Source organism: Podarcis filfolensis (assembly GCF_964270895.1).
Source record: "Podarcis filfolensis genome assembly, chromosome: 4".
NCBI classification, from domain to species: Eukaryota; Metazoa; Chordata; class Lepidosauria; order Squamata; family Lacertidae; genus Podarcis; species Podarcis filfolensis.
Genome location: NC_139607.1, coordinates 27,220,957 through 27,245,249, shown reverse-complemented (window position 1 = coordinate 27,245,249; position 24,293 = coordinate 27,220,957). Strand labels below are relative to the sequence as shown.

The following is a 24,293-nucleotide window of genomic DNA, read 5'->3' as shown; positions in this document are numbered from 1 at the left end:
TATAGGTGTGCCTTTAGAAATAAATAAATGAAACTGATAATGACTCCATATTTCTTGCAGCAGTTGTGTTTGCTACAGGAGCTAGAGTCCAGTCATCATTCTTGAGATGGCCCTGTACAAACTTGTTACGCAGGGCCCTTCCCACACACGATCCCATCCCTTAAGTACAATACCATTACTCATGGAAGAAAGCTTTATTTTTAATTCTGAAATAACACCAAGGCCCATTTGGAAGCTTTTTTGCCATGTACAAAACACACACTTGGGCACCAGGTACATAGACACAGGAAAATAATTTTCCATATATATCCCCAAGAATGACTTAAAACCAGCTGTCATGATAAACTACGATTGTGACATAGAGACTCTGTGGTTAAAATAAACGAGAGCCCACCACCATACTTTTGGGAAATGTCAGCCTTCGATTCCACTTCCTTCAAATATGCCGCCGTTTGGTTTCTGTTTAGTTATTGAAGGCTGGATCCATAGAACTGCCCGTTCAGGCTATTGCAACTATTTCCAGATAATCTGGTAATTTGAAATGGCAGTAGCCTGTCGGGTACAAACATTTTGGCAAATCCTGTGCAATCCAAACCTGGCAGTCTGGAAGGAAACCTGTACAGTGGAACTTCCATTTTTAAACGTAATCCATTCTGGAAGACTGTTTGGCTTCTGAAACGTTTGAAAACTGAGGATCAATGGACTGGCTGCAAAGTAAATGGGGGGGGGGGAGAAAAATGCACCTTGGAAGCTGTTTGACTTTTGAGGAACCTTCGAAAACTGGAGCACTTACTTCCAGATTTTTGCTGTTCAGGAGCCAAAACATTCGAGAACGGAGCTGTTTGAGTTCCGAGGTTTGACTGTCTGTGATAAACCTATCCCATGGGAAACACTGTGAAGTTTGTGTACATTTCAAAGCCACAAAAATAAGAATTTGCTTTATTCTGTTTTAAAACCAAAACACCTCAGTCCTTCTGTTGTTCTCTTTTGTTCTGAATGGCTTTGAACTTGCCTGCTAGCTTTTGAATGAAAGGAGTGATGTCTCTTAGCATTTTGGCAGCGCCCTATACTTATGAGAAAATATATCTTATTTGGGTCAATACAGTCTGATTTTTGCCTGTCCTGATTATGTAGTTCATTTATCCATGACAAAGCAGTTCATTGGCAGAGAAGCAGTTATCTCCTCTGAAAGTGGGCCATTGAATGCAGGACAGCTTAAGTGGTTGAAATTATTAGAGTACTAAATGAAAAATTAGCCAGAACTGCTGAATACCCAGATTAATTCTATTCTGCCTTCCAACAGCATTTGTATCATATAGTATTTTATGGTGCAATTCGGTTTTTTGCTAAAGTGAGATTTTATCATGTTGCATTTCATAATTTACAACAAATTTGATATTCAGATGTTTGTTTATAATTTAGGTTCTGTAAAATTCATGCACACTTTTATTGTAAATATAACAAAAGCTGAAATGTTAGTTGGATGCATATAAGTGTCTTCTAGGAAAAAATAATGGTATCCACTAAAGCAGTTTACTGCTATGAAGATGTTTACACATTGTTGCAGTACTTTAATAAGAGTTTAAATGATGTGAATAGCAGAAGAAAAGAAAAAACATCAACATTATGAATGTCATTAACATTCAGAATGAATTTTCCTGTTGCATCTAGAAAGCTGCTATAATAATGAGGAAAGTAAGTATATTGTTGGGTTTGGATGTGAGAAACTCATAAGTGGATCTGGGCAAGTCAACGTTCAACTTTATCAGCTGTTACAAAAATAAAATTGACATTGCGTTTCTTGAAGAGTGGGTGGGGCAAAAGATACTTTATTTAAAAAAAAATACTCCACAAAGGAGATGTATTTGGTTGGTATATGGAACAATGGAGAATAGCAATGGACACTTATTCCATAGTCAGGGAACTATGAATTCCTGGAGTTGGTCCTGTTCAGTTCAATAGCATTTATTTCTGAATAGGCATGCATGTGATTGCATTGTTAATCTTACAGTATATAGGTCTTTATATGCAAGATTACATGCTTTTTTTCCCCAGGAGGGCCAAGTTGCCTGAAGTAATTTATTGATATCTTACAAGACTAGTCATATATTGGCTTCCTGTTATGTCTTATAAGCTTTTCACTTATTATGTTCTTTTCATACGATGAAAGCAGCCACTGGAGAGGAGAGATCGTAAATTGTTACATGTGTACAGTGGTACCTCAGGTTACATACGCTTCAGGTTACATACGCTGCTAACCCAGAAATAGTACCTCGGGTTAAGAACTTTGCTTCAGGGTAAGAACAGAAATTGTGTTCCGGTGGCGTGGCGGCAGCGGGAGGCCCCATTAGCTGAAGTGGTGCTTCAGGTTAAGAACAGTTTCATGTTAAGAACAGACCTCCAGAACGAATTAAGTACTTAACCCGAGGTACCACTGTATGGACATCCCCCCGCCCCATACATCTAGTCTGGGAGTCAGTTATCAGGTAAGAACTACCGTATTTTTCGCTCTATAAGACGCACCAGACCACAAGACGCACCTAGTTTTTGGAGGAGGAAAACAAGAAAAAAAATATTCTGAATCTCAGAAGCCAGAACAGCAAGAGAGATCGCTGCACAGTGAAAGCAGCAATCCCTCTTGCTGTTCTGGCTTCTGGGATAGCTGCGCAGCCTGCATTCGCTCCATAAGATGCACACACATTTCCCCTTACTTTTTAGGAGGGAAAAAGTGAGTCTTATAGAGCAAAAAATATGGTATGTTCAAAGTTTCACTAAGCAATGGAGTCCCACCCACATGGGTGCTATGAGTTTTGTGCAGTTGGCACTATGAAATGATGCATCTCTGGCCCACACAGTCTTTACAAAACTCTATCCACATTAAATGATGTGATCAGCGATGAGCTAGACTGTTTGCCCAGTGTAGCATTAGCTATAGCAGTAGTTCCTACCACCACCGAATGACTTCCCTCACTGTGGTACAGATGTGTTTGTTTATACCACTTGCCTTCTCTTCATAAAGAGAAGAAGCTCAAAGCTGATGCTTTAGCAGATAATTGAGAAGAAGTAAGCAAAGTATTTGTATGGCTCTCTTAACGTCTAGCTTTTGCCATACACATATATGAGTACTTCCTTTTAGCAGGGTTTGCTAACTTAGGCCTGCTATTTTTAAGGGAAATTGGCAAAAGGGACGCTGCCAGTATGTACGGATTTTCCCGGACATTTTGCTGATTTCCACCCAGACACTGCTTTGGACTGCAGTATTCCGGGTATGTCTGAGAAATTCCTGACGTAAGGCAACCCTAGCTAACTAAACTGCGGGATTTTATTTTATTTTTAAACAAAAGCAATTTAACAATTAGTAACATAATAACGCCTGGTGTTCACTTGCTTTTCACTTTTGTGGCATTTTCTGTTAGAGAAAAGGCTCTTTCTCTGAGAGCATGAAGTGTTCAATGCAAACATCTCTGAGAAGATTTGGAAATTACAGCCACCGCTAAAACTTTTACCAGGTGGGATGCGTAATTAGCAAGAGAAGAATTGCTGGCAGGGGCCACATTTTACAGCTTTTATCATGTCTAGGAAGTCTTCCTGATTCTTGACTTGTAGTTTCCTGTCAGTGTATGGTTTCATAAGTTCACATTCTTACTCTTACACCCTTTGATCTAAACTTGGTGATTTTGTAGCTACTGTCTTAGAGCAGGTTTTGCTAAATTTGATGTGAACTCAGGAATGTGGAGGTTGCTGCTCTGCTCAGAATCCCATTAAGGAAATGATTTCCCACACACACACACCTCTGCTGTGCGTGTTCTAAAATGGGCAGCTTTACTTACACAGGTCCCAGAGCCCAGCGCATATGCAGTTGCCATTCCTGTACATGGGGAACCTCCACTGGACGCCAAAAAGAAGTCATTGTGTTCAAAGCAATGTGCTGAAATTTATAGCTTCATGAAGTTGTGGATAGGAGCTTGGCATGTCAGGGGCAGATCTCCTCTGAGAGTTATAGGAAGGCAATCACATGATTTTGAGTTCTTTATCTTTCCTATACCTCAGAAGGGACACGGGTGGCACTGTGGGTTAAACCACAGAGCCTAGGGCTTGCCGATCAGAAGGTTGGAGGTTCGAATCCCGGCAAGAGGTGAGCTTCTGTTGCTTGGTCCCTGCTCCTGCCAAACTAGTGGTTCGAAAGGACGTCAAAGAGCAAGTAGATAAATAGGTACCACTCCGGTGGGAAGGTAAACAGCGTTTCCGTGCGCTGCTCTGGTTTGCCAGAAGCGGCTTAGTCATGCTGGCCACATGACCCGGAAGCTGTACGGCAGCTCCCTTGGCCAATAAAGCAAGATGAGCGCTGCAACTCCAGAGTCGGTCACGACTGGACCTAATGGTCAGGGGTCCCTTTACCTTTACCTTTATGCCTCAGAAGGAGAATACTGGACTAGATGGGATTCTTGTTCTCATGCAGCTATGCTGTATTTCTGATCACCATCCTCTTATAAATGTCAGTTTGGGGATCTAGGACTGTAGTCAGAAATTCTTGAATGCCTGCAGTTTGGATCTATGTCAAATTTAGGCATGCATTAGTAGATGCTTAAGTTTCCTGTCTCAAACCGTTCATCTAAAAATAACTTTAACGTGGTCACATTTAATTCCAAAAGAGGAAACCTCTAGGGGGAAGAAGCAGGTTAGTTAAAAGGAAGTTGGAAGGGAGGATCCAATCTCTTCTGGATCTTGAAGATCATTTAAAACCACTATAATAAAAGCTTAGCTGGAATGCACACCACAGATTAGGAAATGCGCAGCCAACTTCAAGAGGGCGCCAGCGTGGTTATTATGCTAAGTCAGAGAAACCATAAAATGGCAAGACAGCGTATGACATTTATTGTGGGCTCAAATAAGTCATTAGCAGCGCAATCCTATGCATGTCTACTGAAAAGTAATTGCCATTGAATTAACTGGTACTTACTCCAGATAGGAGTGTATATCAGATGTGGAGACCCTTCGTCCCTCCGAGATGTGGCTGAACTACAACTTCCATAATCTCTAATATTGGCTTGCTGGGGATGATCCAAGTTGTGATTCACTTGCACCTGGTGTATACAATTGCAGCCTTAAGCTTTCCATCATCATCATCATCATCATCATCATCATCATCATCATCCGTATCCTTGCTTAAGGATATCTGCTGCCTGGTACCCAAAAGCTGCTTCTGATCCTCTGGACCATTGGGCACCAATCATGCTATTGCTGGATTCATAAGCTTGGTCTAAAGAATGTCAGAGTGAAATCAGTTTTCTTGTGAATACCCACAAACACAAGTTTCTCTCTTCCCCTGGCTGTTTTGGTTGTGGCACCAGGATTGCTTTTTTACAGAACTCTAAATGCTCTCTTGTGGAGACCTAGTTAAAGCATACTCTGCTTTTTGTTTTTAACCAATTATGTGACTTTAATTGTTTTGCTTTTGTTGTATTTTTGTTGTAAACCACTCCAACCCTTTTAAATAGAAGAAAATAGGGTATAGATGTCAAACAAAGTAAACTAGACCAAGTCTCTTGTGTCCAGTGGGGCTTATTCCCAGATAAAAGTGCACTCCTTATCTTTTAGCATCCATAACAGCTAATCTTAAAGTAGTGCAAAATGTGAGAGATGCCCATCTCATCTTAGTCTAGGCAATCAGATAATACAAGAGGGAAAATGTATTTTCCTCACTCAGCCCAGAGCTTTAAAGTACTGAAATTAGCATCTGTAAAAAAGCCTTCAAGCTGAGACCACGATAATGCATGATTAGGAAAGCTTAATATATGTGTATCTATCTGTTCGCATGAAAATGAACTGAGAAGATTTTCACAAGCTTTAATGCTATGCGTGTAATTAACACGCTCCACTTTTTAAATAACTGCTGCCAAGCACTGCTGTGAAACTTCTAACAAGAACATCTGACCGAAATAGAAAATGAGATCACAGTTCCATGCTGTTAGATGTCGATATCAAGAACAGTGGAAATGCTAAAATGGCATACAAGCTGTGAAAGAGTAGTTTGGAATGATATTTATTGGTCTGGCTTGGTGGTGGAAATGAAAGAACAGCGGAGGCTTTTAAGCCCCATGCAGTTTTTTGGGCAATGCTGATGACAAGTTAAAAATAGGGGGCTGGGGAGCCAAGTTGTTTAACTGGTTCACGTATGTCTGAACTTGGATAGCAAAGGAGCTCCATTAGAGGAGACCACGAGAAGCAATATTTCATTGCATTTACTAGGAATACAATGCTGTTACATTAGGCGATTGTACTTCTTGAGCAGCCCAGAGTTCACCTCCCACCCCCATACCCGCCTTTGCTTCCTTTGGGCCAATTCCCAACTGCACATGCAGGAAATATTAAGTCAGAATTGAAAGGAAAAGCCACTGCGGCTTGCCACAGAAAACAAAACGAAGAGATAATGCACATGTGCTTCATTTTAAAATAAATCTATGCATGTTGGCTTTAATGTTGCTTTGGTTCACATCCTATGTAATGCTGTCCGGTCCCAGTTCTTTTTTGTTTCATTCCAGGAGGTGTATCTTTGCAAGCAAAATGCAATCCTCTGTGATCATGGGCGTAGCCAGGATTTTTGCTGGGGGTGCTGGCCTTTTGTTGGAGGGGAGCAGAACCTCAGTTACCTATGTATTTTTATTTATTTTTGTTGATTGGGGGGGCAGCTGCCCCTCCCTGTCCTTCCCCCGGCTGCCCATGGCTGTCATATTAAAATGGTGGTTCATTTTAATAAGAGTTGTGATTAAAATTAGTGCATTTCCTTAACTGGGATTATCTCTGGTGGTTTATTTCTGGATATTAAATAGAGCAAAAATCCTTAATGTGTGTGAATGGATGCATGCGCGCGCGCACACACACACAGCCTCTAACTGTTGAAAGGCAGGCAGTATTAGGTTTCTAAATCAGGTCATGCACATAGCCATCTGCATACTGATTTAGCAGCCAGAACCCTAGATTTTCAACTGACCTGTTCCTAATGTGAGCATTGCCTGCCAGCACCTTGTTATGTAGTGAAGCAGATTAAATTATGAGGTTTAGTGTGTGGCTTCCGCCACACAGGGGTTTGTCTTTCATGCCTTCCTATGACACACATAAAAATCCAACTCCTCGCCTGCTATTCATAAGAAAATGATTTATAAGGAGAATTCACTTCTTGGATATCTATTCTATGATTCTCTTCCTCCCTCCCCCTTTCCCGAATTACACTCCATCCCGGGATAGGATATGAATCCAGGCTTTTAAGTGGAGCCGGAAGTTACCAGCACCCAATTTTGGGACTTAATAAGAACATTTCAGTGGGACGCGGGTGGCGGTGTAGTCTAAACCACTGAGCCTTGGGCTTGCCGATCAGAAGGTAGGCAGTTCGAATCCCTGCGATGGGGTGAGCTCCTGTTGCTCGGTCCCTGCTCCTGCCAACCCAGCAGTTCGAAAACACCCCCAAAAAGTGCAAGTAGATGAATAGGTACCGCTCCAGCGGGAAGGTAAACAGCATTTCTGTTCAATGTTTTGGTTTTGGTGTTCCATTGCGCCAGAAGGGGGTTAGTCATGCTGGCCACATGACCCGGAAAAAACTGTCTGCGGACAAGCATCAGCTCCCTCGGCCTGTAAAGCGAGATGAGCACCTCAACCCCAGAGTCATCTGTGACTGGACATAACTGTTAGGGGTCCCTTTACCTTTTAAGAACATTTAAGCACATGCCTTTCCCTCGCTTGTAAGGAACTTGCTTGTGTGTTGCAGTTGTGTCACAGGGGTTTAGTCAATCGATTGATTGATTGATTGATTGATTGTGCTTTTATATCACACCATTCTTCCATTGTGAGGTCTCTGACAGGGTCCTAAAGTCCTCCTTCCTCTTTCCCGAAACCTAGTCAGTGCTTTCCCAAGTTTGGGAAAGGGGTTGGAAGGCTCTAGGGTCCAGCCAGAGCATTGCTTCTCCTTCCCAAAGACTGGTGCCTCAGCTGGCTTTGGGAAGGTGGGTTTGGGCAGAGAGGTGGGGTCAGATCTTTGCCTTGCCCCCTGAGCATGCAACAAGGCCATGTGCGACCTGTGGGTTCCATGTCAAAGTACTCTTGTGGCCCCACTTGGTATGAAAAGTTGGGCCGCTCTGTCACAGGTTTTTTGTTTTTTAGAAGTGCACACAGGTTCTGTGGCAGAGAAGTCGATGTGAAAAGCATTCACCAACACTAGGGCACTGGTTTCAAATTTTCTAGAGCGCCTGAGGCAACATCTATGCAGTTCACGCTGCATGGCAAGATGGTCTTATTAATGGCGGCGGTCTCCAGGATTTCAGAGCATCACTAAAATAATCCATGGAAACTGGAAATGGTTTCAGCGTTCAAGAATATCTCACTGAAGAACTGACAAATTCCCACACATTACTGAAAAGACTGTCTCGTTTTTCAAGATGACGTGGTACTTCCTTTTTTATGCACTCATTTGTTAGAAAGTTAATCTCTTTCTTTTACTAATGTTCTGGTTTCAGGCTTGCGATGAAAAGCGTGAAAGCATTCACCTGACATAGGCCTTTTGAATTGACTCATTCAAATGTTTTGGGGAATAGGATGGAAACGTATTCTCAAAACAGTTAAGCAAATGCAAGCCCTATGTGGGCATTCGGGTTACTTGCATGTAAACATCAGTGCAAGAGGGGAGCAAGCTCTAGTGTGTCGCCCTCATCCCATGTTACAACTCTCCTGGAATTTGAGGGTAAACATTGAAGCAGGGAATCTCCTCTACTTGTGGCAATTCCCCATGCAATCCAAAACCCTGACTGGGGAAAAGAGATGTGCTGGAGGAGGCGGGGCTTGGCAGCATGCCCATAAAGGTAAAGGGACCCCTGATCATTAGGTCCAGTTGTGGCCGACTCTGGGGTTGCGGCGCTCATCTCGCTTTATTGGCCAAGGGAGCCGGCGTACAGCTTCCGGGTCATGTGGCCAGCATGACTAAGCCGCTTCTGGCAAACCAGAGCAGCGCACGGAAACGCCGTTTACGTTCCCGCTGGAGTGGTACCTATTTATCTACTTGCACTTTGACGTGCTTTCGAACTGCTAGGTTGGCAGGAGCAGGGACCAAGGAACGGGAGCTCACCCCGTCGCGGGGATTCGAACCGCCGACCTTCTGATCGGCAAGCCCTAGGCTCTGTGGTTTAACCCAGAGCGCCACCCGCGTCCCTATGTTTACTTACATGTGAGTAAAAAGAACATTCAAATAGGACTTACAGTCTTGGGTAGAACCTAAAAGGAATGGTATTAGGAGGTATTAGCTCAAGAATTGCAAGATAGATAGTTTCTCATTAAAATTCAAGCCAGATACATTTTCCCCACCTTGCCTACAGCAGGTATTGTGCATAGTTAGGTAGTATCGCTTGACTCATTTGGGCCTATTGTCGTAGTTATCGGCTGCTGTTGCTAGTCTCTCTTCAGTTCCTTCCTCCAGTTCCGTTGAAACTGGGTGGTAATGAGTGGATCCATGCCTGCCATCTCAACGGTTCCAACTGGAGACCTGAATCTTAACACATTCAGACGTGGTTGCAAATAAGATTCACCCATCCGTTCACAAACTGCTACCCCTTGGTATCTTATCAGGAGAGAGTGTTCTGGGTTTTGTGTATCACCTGATGATAATCTCTCTCTCTACTGCAGAAACACAATAAAACATAGAGCGCTTGCTTCTGGAAATCCTCAAGGGAGCAGAAAAGGCTTGGAAAAAAACCATTTGCAAGTTTTAAGGAGTGAAAGGGAAAGTTAAATTCGTTTTCTAACGGGCTTCTGACTTCTACTGCACCAAACTGATTAGTGGACCCTTTCTGACATGGAAGCTGCTGTGCTATGACTCCTTGTTCTTGTGGAGGCAAAATGGCACCAGCCCTATGAAACGTGGGACAAATCCACGTTTTTACACTTTTTCCTGTGGCAGGAGTGGTTGATGCCGCTTTGAGAAGCTGCTGCACTGTGGACCTCTCCTAGATGGTGGGCGTTGAGACTTGCAAAGGAGTGTGGTTTTGTCAGTTCAGATAGCTTACTGTTGGCAGTTGTCAAAAGTAACGGTTTAGGGCGGTAGCTGGTACAGTTGTTGTTTTTTAAAACTTTTTTTATTCAAAATTAAAACAAAACATTATCCAGAAACGTATCATCCTTATTCCCCGCCCCCCCGTTTTCCTTCCCTCCCCCCACCCCCACCCCCAACTTCCCTCAGTTCCAGCCTTTGATTTCTCTAAGAATGTTGTTTTCTGCATGTTACACAGTTGTATAGATCCTCAAACTATTTAGCTGATTATTATCAATAAAAAGTTTGTGAATGTTTATTCAAAGCCAGCCAAGGAGTCCAGTTTGCTTTGTTGCGTCTTCAAATACTTTGTAAAGGGTTCCCATTCATCTTTAAAGTCACAGTTATCCTTGTCTCATAGCTTATATGTCAGTTTTGCCAGTTCTGCATAGTCCATAAATTTTTGCTGCCATGATTCTTTAGTTGGGGTTTCTTCAGTCTTCCATCCTTGTGCTATTAGAACTCTCGTGGCCGTTGTCGCATACATGAAGATGCTTTTCAGCTTTTTCAGCTGGTGCAGTTTTAAGAATGAGATGGCATTTTAAAATTACATGCTCAGTATTCTATGTTCCCAGTCAAATGTGATTTTACCGTGTGTGTGTGTGTGTGTGTGTGTGTGTACCTTCTCTGTCTCACTATGCACCTAATACAGTGCATATCTTCACATGGATACTTGTTAAAAAAAGAAGCTCACTTCTTCCCACCTTTGTATGCTTTGTCATCTGTGAAGGGGAGGGGACACAATAGAGCCTTAGATAATGTTTGAACTGGTCAGAGATTGTGTGTGTGTGTGTGAAGTGAGTACATTAAGTACTTACACAGGGGTTATGTTCTGGGGATTGCTCCAAATTCGCATATACAGTGGTACCTCGGGTTACATATGCTTCAGGTTACATACGCTTCAGGTTACACACTCTGCTAACCCAGAAATAGTGCTTCAGGTTAAGAACTTTGCTTCAGGATAAGAACAGAAATCGTGCTCCGGTGGCAGCAGGAGGCCCCATTAGCTAAAGTGGTGCTTCAGGTTAAGAACAGTTTCAGGTTAAGAACAGACCTCCAGAACGAATTAAGTACTTAACCCGAGGTACCACTGTAGTCAAAGTCCATTGGGTTCAATAGCGGGTAGAGTTGCTAAAGTCTTCCCTCGATGCCCACTTCCTTTAAATTTTATTTTATTTTTTTAATTGCCAAGCATGTAAAGCTGAATGTATGGAAGGTAAAAGTGTGTAACTTGTGGGTTTACTGTACTCCAGTCCTATCAATGTTGTTACCTCTTCAGGGGTTTTAGACAAGAGGCCAATCCCAAGTCCCCATTGTAATCCCATAGCTGAACCACAATACTAGGTATTTTAAAAGTATATTCAATAGGAGTAAAAGCCTGAAAAGTTCTCGGGTATATTCAATAGAAACATCTCCTTTAGGTGATGATTGCCTCCCAGCTTCCGCAAGTGGGACAACATTTTAAGAATTCCAAAATTTAACCATGCATTGTTTCTCCAAATACGTTTCCCTAATTCTTTTCCTCCTCTTCTTTTTAGGAGAAGCTAAAAATCTTCCTACGTATCCAGGGCCAAACAAGATGAGGGATTGCTACTGTACTGTAAACCTGGACCAGGAAGAGGTTTTCAGGACCAAAATAGTGGAGAAATCACTATGGTAACAACATTTATTTTGAATTAAAAAGTATCCTAGCAGTTTTCTACTGTACATTTATTTGGAGTTCAAGATACTTTATTTTGCTTTCTGGAGAAGAGCTGCATCAAGCGTCTGTCGCTTGTATAAATTGCCCAGTAGTATCTCAGAATCCTGGCATCTTGTATTTTTCCTTGTAAAAAAACACACACAAAATGTTATTTTCTTGAGAAAACCCATTTGGTAGGGCTGAACTAGATGTATAGAACCCGGTTATACAGAATTTTGCATCATGGGGGGGGGAGCTTGTTTGTGTGTCGCATGTTCCCCTTTACAAATGTGTCCCCCCACCCAAAGTGTGGATTGTGGGTATTGGGAGCGGGGCTGCCAGAGACGTGACAAAGGGAAGTGTAGTCGAGTGGTTACGGTTTCACTTTATCTGTTGAAAATCCATGGAACTTTCAAGTAAATGCTTCAGGTTTTTTCAGAGCACTCCTATAGTTGTCTACTCAGAGGTAAGTCCGACTGAGTTCAGTGAATCTTATTCCCATGTACATGGGTGTAGGAGTGAATCCTTAACTCTCTTGTCAATTGAATCCTTCTCTCTTTCTCAGAGGATGAAGCTCCACGTATTTTTACATTTCAAAGATCATTAAAATGGCCCACAGGAGGGTTTATTGTCTTCATTGACATCACTTTGCTGGACTAATCCAATAACCCTTTCCTATTGAGAAAATAAGTCCTTTGAGGGTGGATGGAAGAGGGGGGGAAATGTTATTTTTAGACATTCCTATAACATTAAACTGGTGCGTTGTAGCTTCTCTGCAATCATGATGTGCTTATTTCTAGCAAAAGCCTGTTTAGCTCTCAAGATGCCACCAGGGAATGTTTCCTCTCCCCCTGCCCCCCCCCAAAGCATCATGTCTTTCTCTCTAGCATACCCTTTCCTAATAACTTAGCGAGGGCAGGGATGACCAAATTTGCAAAGCTCAAGGTGGCAATCCTGTGCACACTTATCTGGGAGTAAGCCCACTGAACAGAGCAAAGCATTATTTCGTATAGACATGTGCTGGATTATACTGTAAGAGCCTTTGCAGAAATCTGTGTACAGCAGAGGCAGCAGTTTTCGCCAACATGTCTCCTCTGCCCCTTATTGAAGCAATTTCCCCCAGGTTTCATCTAACTTTGCTTTAGTATGATGAATGCGATAACTTTCTCAACTGCTAATGACTTGTCCAAGGGACACGGGTGGCGCTGTGGGTTAAACCACTGAACCTAGGGCTTAATGATCCGAAGGTCGGCGGTTCAAATCCCCGCGACAGGGTGAGCTCCCGTTGCTTGGTCCCTGCTCCTGCCAACCTAGCAGTTCGAAAGCACATCAAAGTGCAAGTAGATAAATAGGTGGGAAGGTAAACGGCATTTCCGCGCGCTGCTCTGGTTCGCCAGAAGCGGCTTAGTCATGCTGGCCACATGACCCGGAAGCTGTACGCCAGCTCCCTCGGCCAATAAAGCGAGATGAGCGCCGCAACCCCAGAGTCAGTCACGACTGGACCTAATGGTCAGGGGTCCCTTTAACTTTACCTTTAATGACTTGTCCACGATGCTTATTTTTTTCTGTCTCCCACCTACACCTGTGCCTGACCCACCACTTTCCTTTAACTTCCCAGCCCAAAATACAACCCCCAGATTGAGTTCTCACATGCATTCTGTCCTCCTGAGCTTCTTGTGAGCTGAGAAATGGGAGTGGCGAAAGACACTGACAAAACGGAATTAGGCAGAGGTGGGGCACAAGGAAGTGGGTCTGCCCTTCAGTTTTTTTGATGGCCACACCTGACACTCACAACAGAATTTGAACCACTCAAGAGCAGGTGAATGCAGTGCTGACTTGACCCACTTTCTGAGAATGAACATCCTTTCCTTTTCAAGCAAGGGTGGAGTGGAGGAATCAGAAAGGAAAGGATGATTAAGGTTGTCTGTCACTACTTGCAGAAACTGCTGAAATGCATTTAGGCTGCAATTAAGCATAGTTGTGCCCTGTTGATTTAACCTCACGCAGGATTACAACCTTAGTGAGTTTAAGAGGTCTCTGCAAAGTGCAGTAAGAGGGAACAAAAGATTTTGTTAAAGGTTTACTCATCGGTGAGACCATTTGGATCATCATGCTCAACATTATATTTAAGGAATCAAAGAATAGAATCTCCATCCCAATGAAAGAATGTGAATATTTGTTCACATCCCTTGCCACTCTTCTCTCTCTTCTTATGTTGGATGCTTATGTTTTCTTCTTATGTTGGATGCTAAGCTCCATGAAGCAGGAGCATGTTCTATCTTTTTTTTTTTAATGCTGTAAGCTTCCTGTAAGTTGCTATTGGTGTGTAAATAATTATACAGCAAGTTAACAGGCAGGCAAAACTTTTTGTGGCTCGAGGACATACATGCTTCCTTCCACTATCTACTGCAGAGTAATTTTCCGCAGCAGGCTGACAATCGCACATGATCCATTCCTCTCTCTCTCTGTAGCTGTCAATGTAAGTTAGTGATGAGCACAGGTATCTGTTCCGGTCCATACCTCTTAACCAATTATTGACTTCAAAAGGTGGTGCAGAATGGTACCTTCAAGCAGAACATGTTTTACCCTGGACAGATAGCAGAAATTGCATCTGTTCTCTAGTTCCTTTAGGAACTTTGGCTGTGACTGACCCAGTGGTAATTACTTAATGTCGCACTTCACTGGGGCAGATTGCAGACATCTAGGCAGTCTTCACTCCATTGGAATCAAAGCTTTAAGGAGTGCACATTCTGTTGCGAATGTCATTAAGGGTAGGGTTGTACAGACTGGAAACTTTTGACATTTTCCCTGGGAAGATTCCACGTTTTTTTCAGCCCTTTCCCACCCTAAATCCCATCCAAGACCCTTAAAAAATAGAGATGGGAGAGATAAATGCTACATCCATCTGCATTGCTCCTTCCTGGATTCTAAGGTACATAGTGGCATCAGGTTATCCTTATTCAGTACTTGCAGGTAGGCAGATAGCCATGTTGCATGGTGCTGGAAGTGAGAGCCATCGGTCCATCTAGAGAGTCTGTGGAGTGTGCCTCTGGGGGTGAAGTAAAACCACTGCATTAGAAGCACCTAAGTGACCACACTGGGGCACAAGCCTGGGAAAGTGTGTATGGAGGTCCTGGGCTGCCCAGATGACACGAGCTCCCTTTCAGCCTTGCTGATATGCTCCAAAGGAAAAGAAAGCAATACATTTGGCACTAGCTGGACTGCAGGAGTTGCTGGAAGGAGGCACACAAGAAGCCATCCAATTGTCTTAGGGACTCTACTCTGGATTTGTGTAGGGTTTACTCCTTAGCTCAGGGGTCAGCAACTTAAGGCCCATGGGGGTCATTTAACCAGCCCATGGACCCCCGCCGTCCGCTCGGGGACCCCCACTCGGTCGGCTCCTGTGTGCTGCGCTAAACCAGTGCAGAACAGAGCGGGGACCTCCTTCCGGGGGCGCTGGCTGGCTTCCCATTGGCTGCAGGAAGCTCCTACAGCCAATGGGAAGCTGTGCATGCCTCCTCCGTGCCAGAAGGAGTGCCAGAAATAGCGCTTGCGAATGCATGCATGCGTGCACGCACACACACACACTCCGGCTCACCGCAGCGTGTGCGGGACCGTGAACTAGCCCAAGCCACAAAAACTTTGCCAACCCTTGCCTTAGCCTGTTCTTCTCCTGAAGATAACCTGCAAGGAAGTGGAGGTTAAGGATCAAGAGTTTTCCTTCTCCTAGATGGATTTAACCAAGAAAATGGGTTTAACAAATGAATGCATCACTAATAGCTCAGCCAAGCCAGTTGCAAATAATATAATATAAAATTAGACTTTCCTTCATTGTTAGTCTGGGGTTTTTTTTGGCTGTATAAACTGCTTGGACCAGATCTGGAAGTTAAGTGGAATCATACATAAATATTGAACTCCTGTGAATAAGCATATACAGTGGTACCTTGGGTTAACTTAATTTGTTCTGGAGGTCCGTTCTTAACCTGATACTGTTTTTAACCTGAAGCACCGCTTTAGCTAATGGGGCCTCCCACTGCTGCCGTGCCGCTGCTGCACAATTTCTGTTCTCATCCTGAAGCAAAGTTCTTAACCTGGGGTAATATTTCTGGGTTAGTGGAGTCTGTAACCTGAAGCATCTGTAACCCGAGGTACCACTGTATACATTTGCCCATATGAATTATCAACATTGCCACATGTTGTGAAGTTCATCTGCAGAAATTGATTCTCTAGGTGTGTATTCTTTCACGTTGTAGCTGGTCAGTCGTCTTATGGCGAAAAGAAGAATACTGGAGAAAGCTTTTGCAAAAGCTGTAGCTTTGGTTCCTGCCTCCCACTTTGTCTAGTAGTTCTACTTGGCTCTGAACCAGACCATCATGCCCAACGGGTGAACTGCTTATGAAAGTGTGTCACAACAGGGCTGAAAAGATTTCAAATACCCAGAAGCTACTATCAAATATTTAGGAGCAATCACTATTCAGAGCTGAGAAAATGCTTAAACTAATCCATGAAAGCTTATGCCATAATAAATTTGTTACTGTTTTAATATGCCACAAGACACTTTGTAGTTCATAAATTTCTAGTTATCCTGCCTTGCTTTTTTATAACCCCTCAGCACCTCAGATTTTTCCAGTCCTGCTATCCAAGGCTGGGTGCGTGTATGTGTATGTACTCTCTCTCTCTCTCTCTCTCTCTCTCTCTCTCTCTCTCTCTCTCTCTCTCATTCATTCATCCTGCAATGGGAAATGCTGAGGCGATCCAGAATTCAAAAGTAGCTGGATGAGCAGGGAAGAAATAGTACTGAAAGCAAAAGTATATTCAAAATACTAGGATTTACAAGTTATATTGTTGTCAGTATCCGTCTGTCTTGGGAGACGATGGAAGAGTGTGCCTTTGGGGGTAAAGTTGAACTGTTGGAGAGTTACAGCACCCGCCGTGGCTGTAGATAGGGGAGAGACATGTTTTGTTGCAGCTGGGGCAGACGGAGGCTTCCGGGTTTTGCTGCTATAGGTGCACCATGGCGTTTCATCTCTTGCATTACTGTTGAACGCTGCTAATAAAATTCAAATGAATACCTCATTTTTGCAAAATTCAAAACACTCACATTTGATCTAAATTTCTTTTAAGAGATTAATTCCCTCCTCGCAAGAAATTAATGTTAACCCGTTTATAATGAAGCTCTCCTGGGAAGGACATGAGTTCATTGCTGGAGCTAGTCCAGAGGTAAATTCACTCAAGAGCGGTTTTTTATGATTATTATTTAAAGGATTTTATTCTCTGAACAGATCTTTTTGGCCACTGATAGGATTGGTTTCGGCTTCAGTAAAGAAGAAAAGCTTCAAAGATTCTACCATGTCCTTTGATATTTTGATGGGTTGTAGTGAGCATTAGAAGTAAATGGCGTTTGAATTATGTCCAGCAGCATCGAGGCAATTCCAGTCCCCTTGAGGAGGCTGGCTTACTCCATTCTGCTCCAAGACTGCCCAGGCCAGTCCTCCCTCCCTCCAGGCTATGCTAGGTTGGCTGCCTTTTGCACCTTACGATAATGGATACTGGCATTTCTCTCAGTGTCTGAGACTTGGGAGCAAATAAATGTGCAGCTCTTTTTTTAAAAAAGAGTGTTCCAAGTGTGGGGTGAAACGTTGCCCACCAAGACCTGCTTGTCCAAAGGATCTTCAGCATGATTAGGGGGGAAAATATTTGCAATTTTTAAAATCATTTTTCAGCCAAATATGGGGATGCCATATTTCTCTAGTGTCACACGGGTGGTGCTGTGGTCTAAACCACTGAGCCGCTTGGGCTTGCCGATCAGAAGGTCGGCGGTTCAAATCCCCGCGACAAGGTGAGCTCCCATTGCTCGGTCCCTGCTCCTGCCCACCTAGCAGTTCGAAAGCACGTCAAAGTGCAAAGTAGATAAATAGGTACCACACCGGTGGGAAGGTAAACGGCGTTTCTTTGTGCTGCTCTGGTTTCTCCAGAAGCGGCTTAGTTATGCTGGCCACATGACCCGGAAGCTGTACGCCGGCTCTCTCGGCAATAAAGCGAGATGAGCGCCGCAACCCCAGAGTCGTTCGCGACTGGACTTAACGGTCAGGGGTCCCTTTACCTTTATGCATCTCTAATTTTGGCCGTATCTTTTGTGAAACTCATGTTCTTTATTCATTCATGTATGCCCCCCCCCCTTTAGAATGATGCAGCCTGACTGTTGACAGTTTTGTGGGGAACCTAGGATTCAACATTACAGCAGCTTCAGTGGCCTTGTTTTGCTTGTCCATGGAGTGAAAAGGCAAAAATGACTTCCCGAGGCCGCCCCTTGTTCTCTTTAAGAATGCTACCTCAGAGGGCCCTTCCTGAATTTGGGAGAGTACTTTTTTTGCGGAGTGGGGGGGTGCTGCTGCTGCTGCTACTACTTCAATGAGGAAGCTTATTTGAGACCTGTTGAATTGGCAGAATACATCTCTCAATTTCTACCATAGATCAGCACCCCTAACTGAAGCCACTTAGTCGCTAGCAGGAGTTGGACTGAGGTCATGAGTGTATGAATGGAAGTTTCTCATAGACACTTTGAGTTGCAGGAGGCACCTTTTCCACAGCCCTGTTAATTTTCTTTATATTTGCATGTAGCTCACAGTTGCTAGGAAGTACTTTTCATTTGTTCCAAGAGAATGAATCAGGCATTTCTAAACATTGTTGACCAGTCAGAGGATGTAATATTTTCTGTGGCATTTTAATGACTTTTTTTTTAAAGCACATTTAAAATCCACATGTAAGCAATTCTATTTGGGATGCTCCATTATTAGTCACTATATATATACATTTTTTTCTTCCTCATTTCCATCCCAAACACGAGTAACACAATAAACATCAAGTCTGCTTTTTAAATCTCTAGCTGAGAATTAGATGCAATGTTTTTTGACTCCTAAACGGTGTGAATGGTTGTCGTCTGAGAGACTGAATGTTGTGAGAGAGCTTGTCATGCAAAATGTTTTAAGCGTTATTAAAGTTTTAAGTTCCTTAAACCATTTTGGTTAAGGCGCTGCAAGAAGCCACTTAATACTGAGAGTAATTCCATAGACTCCGTCAAGAAGTCAGTTGTGGGATTTACCTGTAATTGCTAAATTTCATTATATTTCTGGTGTTAGAAGATTAACTCTGACAAGGTTTGCAGTTGAGGAATGCAGACTGTTACACCCACATATTTAATTGTTTTCTATCATTGCACCTGACTAATACTTCAATTAAGCTGGATCATCAATATATTTTTTTTTTAAGTGTACAAAAACTTAATGGGAAAAGAACCTTTCACTGTTTTCCCAGCCACAGCTCCTTCAGTTTCTGTGAATGATGGCAATGACAGCTGTTGACAAGAGCAGCAGACACAATCAAGATGAGAAATAACTTTCAAATTAAAGACAGATTTGCAGATAAGCCTGCAGAAATTCCTGGCTTGCACTTGCTGCTAATTTGCTTGTCCATATACACATGGAAAATAAAGTGGATGTTTGATTTTCATTTATGTCACAAACGTACATTCCGACATTTATTCTTATATCCAGTCTTCAAAGCAGATGTCACATTTTAGTGCATTTCCTTCCCTTGGGGAATAGATGAATAAATAAATTGTGAATTGAAATTTAACATTCTGTCCCAGAAATGTGCATTCATCCTGATAAAGATGAATTTGAATTATCAAGGTGCAAACAAATAAAATGTTAAACTAGGTCTCGTTTTGATAGGTCATTAATATTGCTTAAAATTAAGGGCATGATGCAGCGAAAGCTAGGCGCTTTTAAATTCCATTGAACATCCAGTAATTTTAGGGATTTTCCCAGAAACAAGTTAATGTGAGTTTGTGCCCAATGAGTGCTAGTTATCGTTTCTTTAAAGTTCGGCTGCATAACTTTTCAAACAAGTGAATATAATCATTGTAAAATCTGTAACAACCTGGAAGCCAGAAAGAAAAAATATATATGCTGTGCCCCGCCCCCCACTCCAGTGTGCAATAACATGATTCCAACTTATTGACTGCTATCAATGCTTTACAAATAATATTCAGGTTGTATATAGATTGTTAGGTTATATTTTAGGACAACTTAGGCCCCAAATACCTGAGAGACCACCTTCTTCCCTATCTCTTATCACTGGGGTGGTAAGATCAGCAGAGGGGTTAGTTCTGCCACCCTTAGAAGTTGGAATGTATGTGACATGGAAGATGACGTTCTGTGTGGTAGCCCCTCAATGGTGGAATTCCCTTCCCGCAGAGGTGCATTTGGCAATCTTTGGTGAATACTCAAGGCACACACCTCTTTACTCTGCCAGCAACTCCTCTCCTCGTGACAGGAGAGAACAAGCCAATAATTATTATAATTCCCCTTTCTTCTTAACCAGAAAATTGTGTTTCATGGTTTCAGAACAAGTCACGATATTATGCCAACTTGAAACCATGGCTTTTTATAGCCTTATTTATTCCAAAGCTGTTGGCCATAGTTTCTACAGAGGACATGTGAGTGGCCGAATGGCTTGTTCTTCTCTCAGTCTTTTAAACCCGACATAGAGGGTTGCCCAAATGTGGCCAGTTTTTACAACCTATTCAGTAGAATTTGTTTACTTTAAATGCATATTTGCAGACTCGCAACAGCTGCTTCTGATTCATGATTTGGTTTTATTGATGGGCCTCATATTGTTGGAATATGTTAGCAGCAATGTGCTGCTAACATATAGCGCGTAGCTATTTGTAGTCTTCTTTTGCACAATTATTTCACATTAAAATTTTGAATAATCTCTCTGGGTTGGGGGTCTCCGTCTCCCTGCCCTGCCCTCAGTTAGTAGAATTCAAGGGGGGAAAGCCATTTGAGCCTCTTAACATTTTTCTTGTCTAGATGGAGTTTTATTTCTATCTGAATTCTATCTGATTCTTAAACCTAACTGATTGTGCCCTGTCTTCTGTCTATGTAGCACTTGTGCATCATTATAAAATATGTGGTGATGCATCACTTCAGGTCGCATCCAGTAGGGTTCCCTGGGAGCAGTGGGGCTTCCAAAGTTTCTCCAACAAAACAAAACAAAACAAAACAAAACGCCCCATTGCACTCATGGAAGTCTGTTGCACCACTGGAACGTTGAATATGGCTCATTGGATATGGCCTGATATGTCACAGTTGCCAAATTTTGGTTGTGTAAGCATTCCTCTTTCTTGTCTTCAGTTTTTGTTCATTGGAAAAAAATACCTGAGGTAATATTTTAATTATGAAAATATATTGTGTAGTGCAAATCGCTTTGCATTGCATCTCAGCCTTTGCAGTAGCGCAAAAGAATAAGACTGCATGCATGCTGTATTCCATAACATCTATGGAAAGGCAGCTGGGTTCACTTGGAAGACGAAGCATGATGGAGAAAATGCAGCTGGCTTCTGATGTGGGAGGCAATGCATTCAGGGCATACTGCTTCCCCCTCTCCCTTGGCTAAAACATGCAAAGTAGTTGGGAAGAGAGGCATGTCTGTTTCAATACCATACCTGTGCATACAGGTAATCTGGGCGGGGTCTTTGTGCATTGATGGCCTATAGGGAAGCAAGTGGGATAAATGTATTGGGGGCGGGGAGAGGAATGGGAGTACAGCAAGAGTAGCTTATCATCACCAGGCAACTGCATTACGTAGACCAGAACTTCGTTGTTGATTTCCTGTTTCTAAATACTCTCATTTTTTTTCTTTTGTTTTTTGCAGTCCCTTTTATGGAGAAGACTTCTACTGTGAAATTCCACGAAGTTTTCGTCATCTGTCATTTTACATTTTTGATAGAGATGTCTTCCGCAGGGATTCAATTATTGGTATGTGTTGTTGGTTTTTCCTTGTTACTTTCAATTCAGTTATAACCTCCAAGTTGTTCCCCAGCAGGAGCAGTTCTGTGAATTCTGACATTTCTTACATGTTGCAGTGAACATGACTAGGATTGTGAATTCTTTTTAGGGGTACAATGAATATTTCAGCATGCTGTTAATTATGGTCGAGTTTTAAGTAGCCTTGTGTGGGTTTAAAGAAAATTCTATATAATAGAGGTAAAGAAGAAGAAAAGTGCATTCAAAACCAGGGTGTTCAAGATTTTTTCTTATTTCGGTGTGACGTAAAAACAACTTTAAAACACATTTTTTTTAAAAAAATGAAAGAATTTACTTGAACATGCTATTAACTGCACGGTTTAAATTTATCTGTTAAGAAGGATAAAGGGATTAGTCAGCCCTGCTTATTGCTGAATGGATGCTTTGATTTTAAACTCTTGTTTTCATAAGCATAAACTTTCAGAATTGGTAATTGAAATATTTGATTCTCCTTACAGCTTACATAAACTATAAATCCAGCTCTGTAATCATTGTGTGTTTTCATAGTAAAGCAATGCATGGGGGTGGTTGTGTGTGAACATTCTGCTTTGGCACTTGAGGAGCCTGTAAGATACCAAATTGGAGAGGGCGTGGTGGGAGGAAGGCAGCAGGTATTGCAACATAAACTATAAAACGAAAGAGAAATCAGCATTCAGTATTCTGGAACAGGATGAAAGAGGTAAAAATGCATCGTGTCTAAAATTATTGCCATGACCAAGCATAATGAGTTGGTTTATAAGGGCCCATAAGTTCCTAATGTCAGATATAGGGCAATTTTTCAGTAGGAGGCATCTTTAAAAATTGTTTCCCGTTGTGTGAAATTTTGCAAAGGCTTCCTTTTCCCATCAAAATCAAAACCTGCCCTTACCGTCTAAGGAAGTTTTGTATTTATTGGGAAACCCAACACATTAAAAGACAATTTGAGAACAGTGAAATATTCAGTGTCGCTTCATTGACTGTCAGCTGAGCTGCCTGTTTCCTCTCTGATCTCTTTGCCAACCCCCACGCCACCCCACCCAGTTTTATTGTGGTGTGGTTTGCATACTGAGGAATACAAAGTCAGACATGGAAACCCCAAACAGAACTTGATCACATTTCCTGTGCTTAATCAACATAAGTGACAAATCCAAAAATTGAGAAGCTGGTTGGCGAACAGATAACGATGGATGACCCGGAATTGATGGTGCTATTTGTCAATATGCTTTCATTTTCCTGACAATGAAGGCTGTTGATTTATAGAACAACATCAAATGTGTATTTGTGTATTTGTTATGTGGAGTTCCAGATGCCTTCCTTAAGGAGGTGGTTCTGTCTTGAGGAAGTCACACCAGCATTTTGACAGCGATCAAATTGTGTAATGTGTTGTTGCTTGGAGAAATGCCATTATTATTTCTTCATTATTTCAGGAAAATAGTTTGAAATGTGGCTATCAAAGTGTTCACAGGGACTTAATAGATAGTCACTTTGTTATCTGCAATGTGTGATCACAATGTGTGAACCTCTTCCAGCTCCCTCCCCTCCGTTTATGTCATGTTGTGACATTAATGACCAATAGCCAACTTTCAGAGTAGACTTGAATGGGAGAGCCATCGCACACATTACATTATTATCATTTTAGCTTATGACAGAGTTATACTTTGCATGCTGAAGATTCTAGATTCATTTCCCAGAATCTGAGGTATTATGTATTGGAACAGGGCAGGCATCTGCCTGAGTCTTGGAACGCCATGCTGGAGAGAGTGGATAGTAATGAGCTAGAACCACCAATAGTCTTATTCTAATATAGAGCTTCATATGTTCGCTAACAAGATGCCACTGATGACTGGCTTCTCCAGACTCTCAGCTCCCATGAGAATTGTAATGTGATAAATTGGAAAAAGCACTCTGCGATCCCAAACTTCTGTTTAAATTCTAAATATTAAAAACTGCTCTTGTTCCCCAAAATAAAATGTGTGTGTGTTTTCTCAGCCTATGTTCAGATAGTCAAAATCTTGGGTTTCATAAATAGAGATAACATGCAAGCTTCAGGCACCTTCAGCTGTTTCCTTCCTTCCTTTCCATGAGCCAGGAAACCATAGCTAACCATAGCTGCCCATTACATCTGAACTGCAAAACTATGGTTAATGGCTTGCAAGCAAGCCCAGAGTATGAAACTGTGGTTTAAAGTTGACTTCCATATTCTGGCTTTGTTTGGAAGCCATTAACCATAGTTTCCCCATTCATGTGTAATGGGGATGTATGATTAACTTTGGTGTCCTGAGTTGGTTCGCTGCTCATGTGAATGGAGGGGCAGTGTGGCTTCATGTTGTTTCATATTAAACTGGTGCATATCTTGAGTTAAGTCAAGATTGGAACTTCTGAACTTGGCCATTGTGTTAGAACAGAAAGAAAGAAAGATCTATATCAGTCCTATGCATCGGGAACTTTACATGTGAATGTATTTTGAATGCCCCCTTATTAATCTGGCAAACCGCTCAAGAGAAAATCAGTATAAAACTTAGATGTTTCAGGAAGGGTCTTCAGAAGAACCTCAGGCCAAACCTAGAGATTAGCCAAATAACAAAATTCTCAGCAGGGCTTCAATAAACAGTTTGGCATCTGTGACCTTCAGTTGAAAACAGGAAACATGCTACATCATCTGATTGTTTAGCACTTCTCTGAAGGAATAAAG

At 42.3% G+C, this 24,293-nt stretch overlaps 1 protein-coding gene across 1 annotated transcript in view; it reads left to right on the top strand.

Annotated features, from left to right (window-relative positions):
* Positions 1-24,293, top strand: part of RASA3 (RAS p21 protein activator 3) — a gene marked incomplete at its 5' end in the record, with an annotated part of 128,092 nt that overhangs the window by 36,727 nt on the left and 67,072 nt on the right. Inside the window, 2 exons of the mRNA XM_083610580.1 lie at positions 11,608-11,725; positions 21,471-21,574. Coding sequence (XP_083466706.1) covers positions 11,608-11,725; positions 21,471-21,574 — 222 coding nt within the window. The remainder of the gene's footprint in view (positions 1-11,607; positions 11,726-21,470; positions 21,575-24,293) is intronic.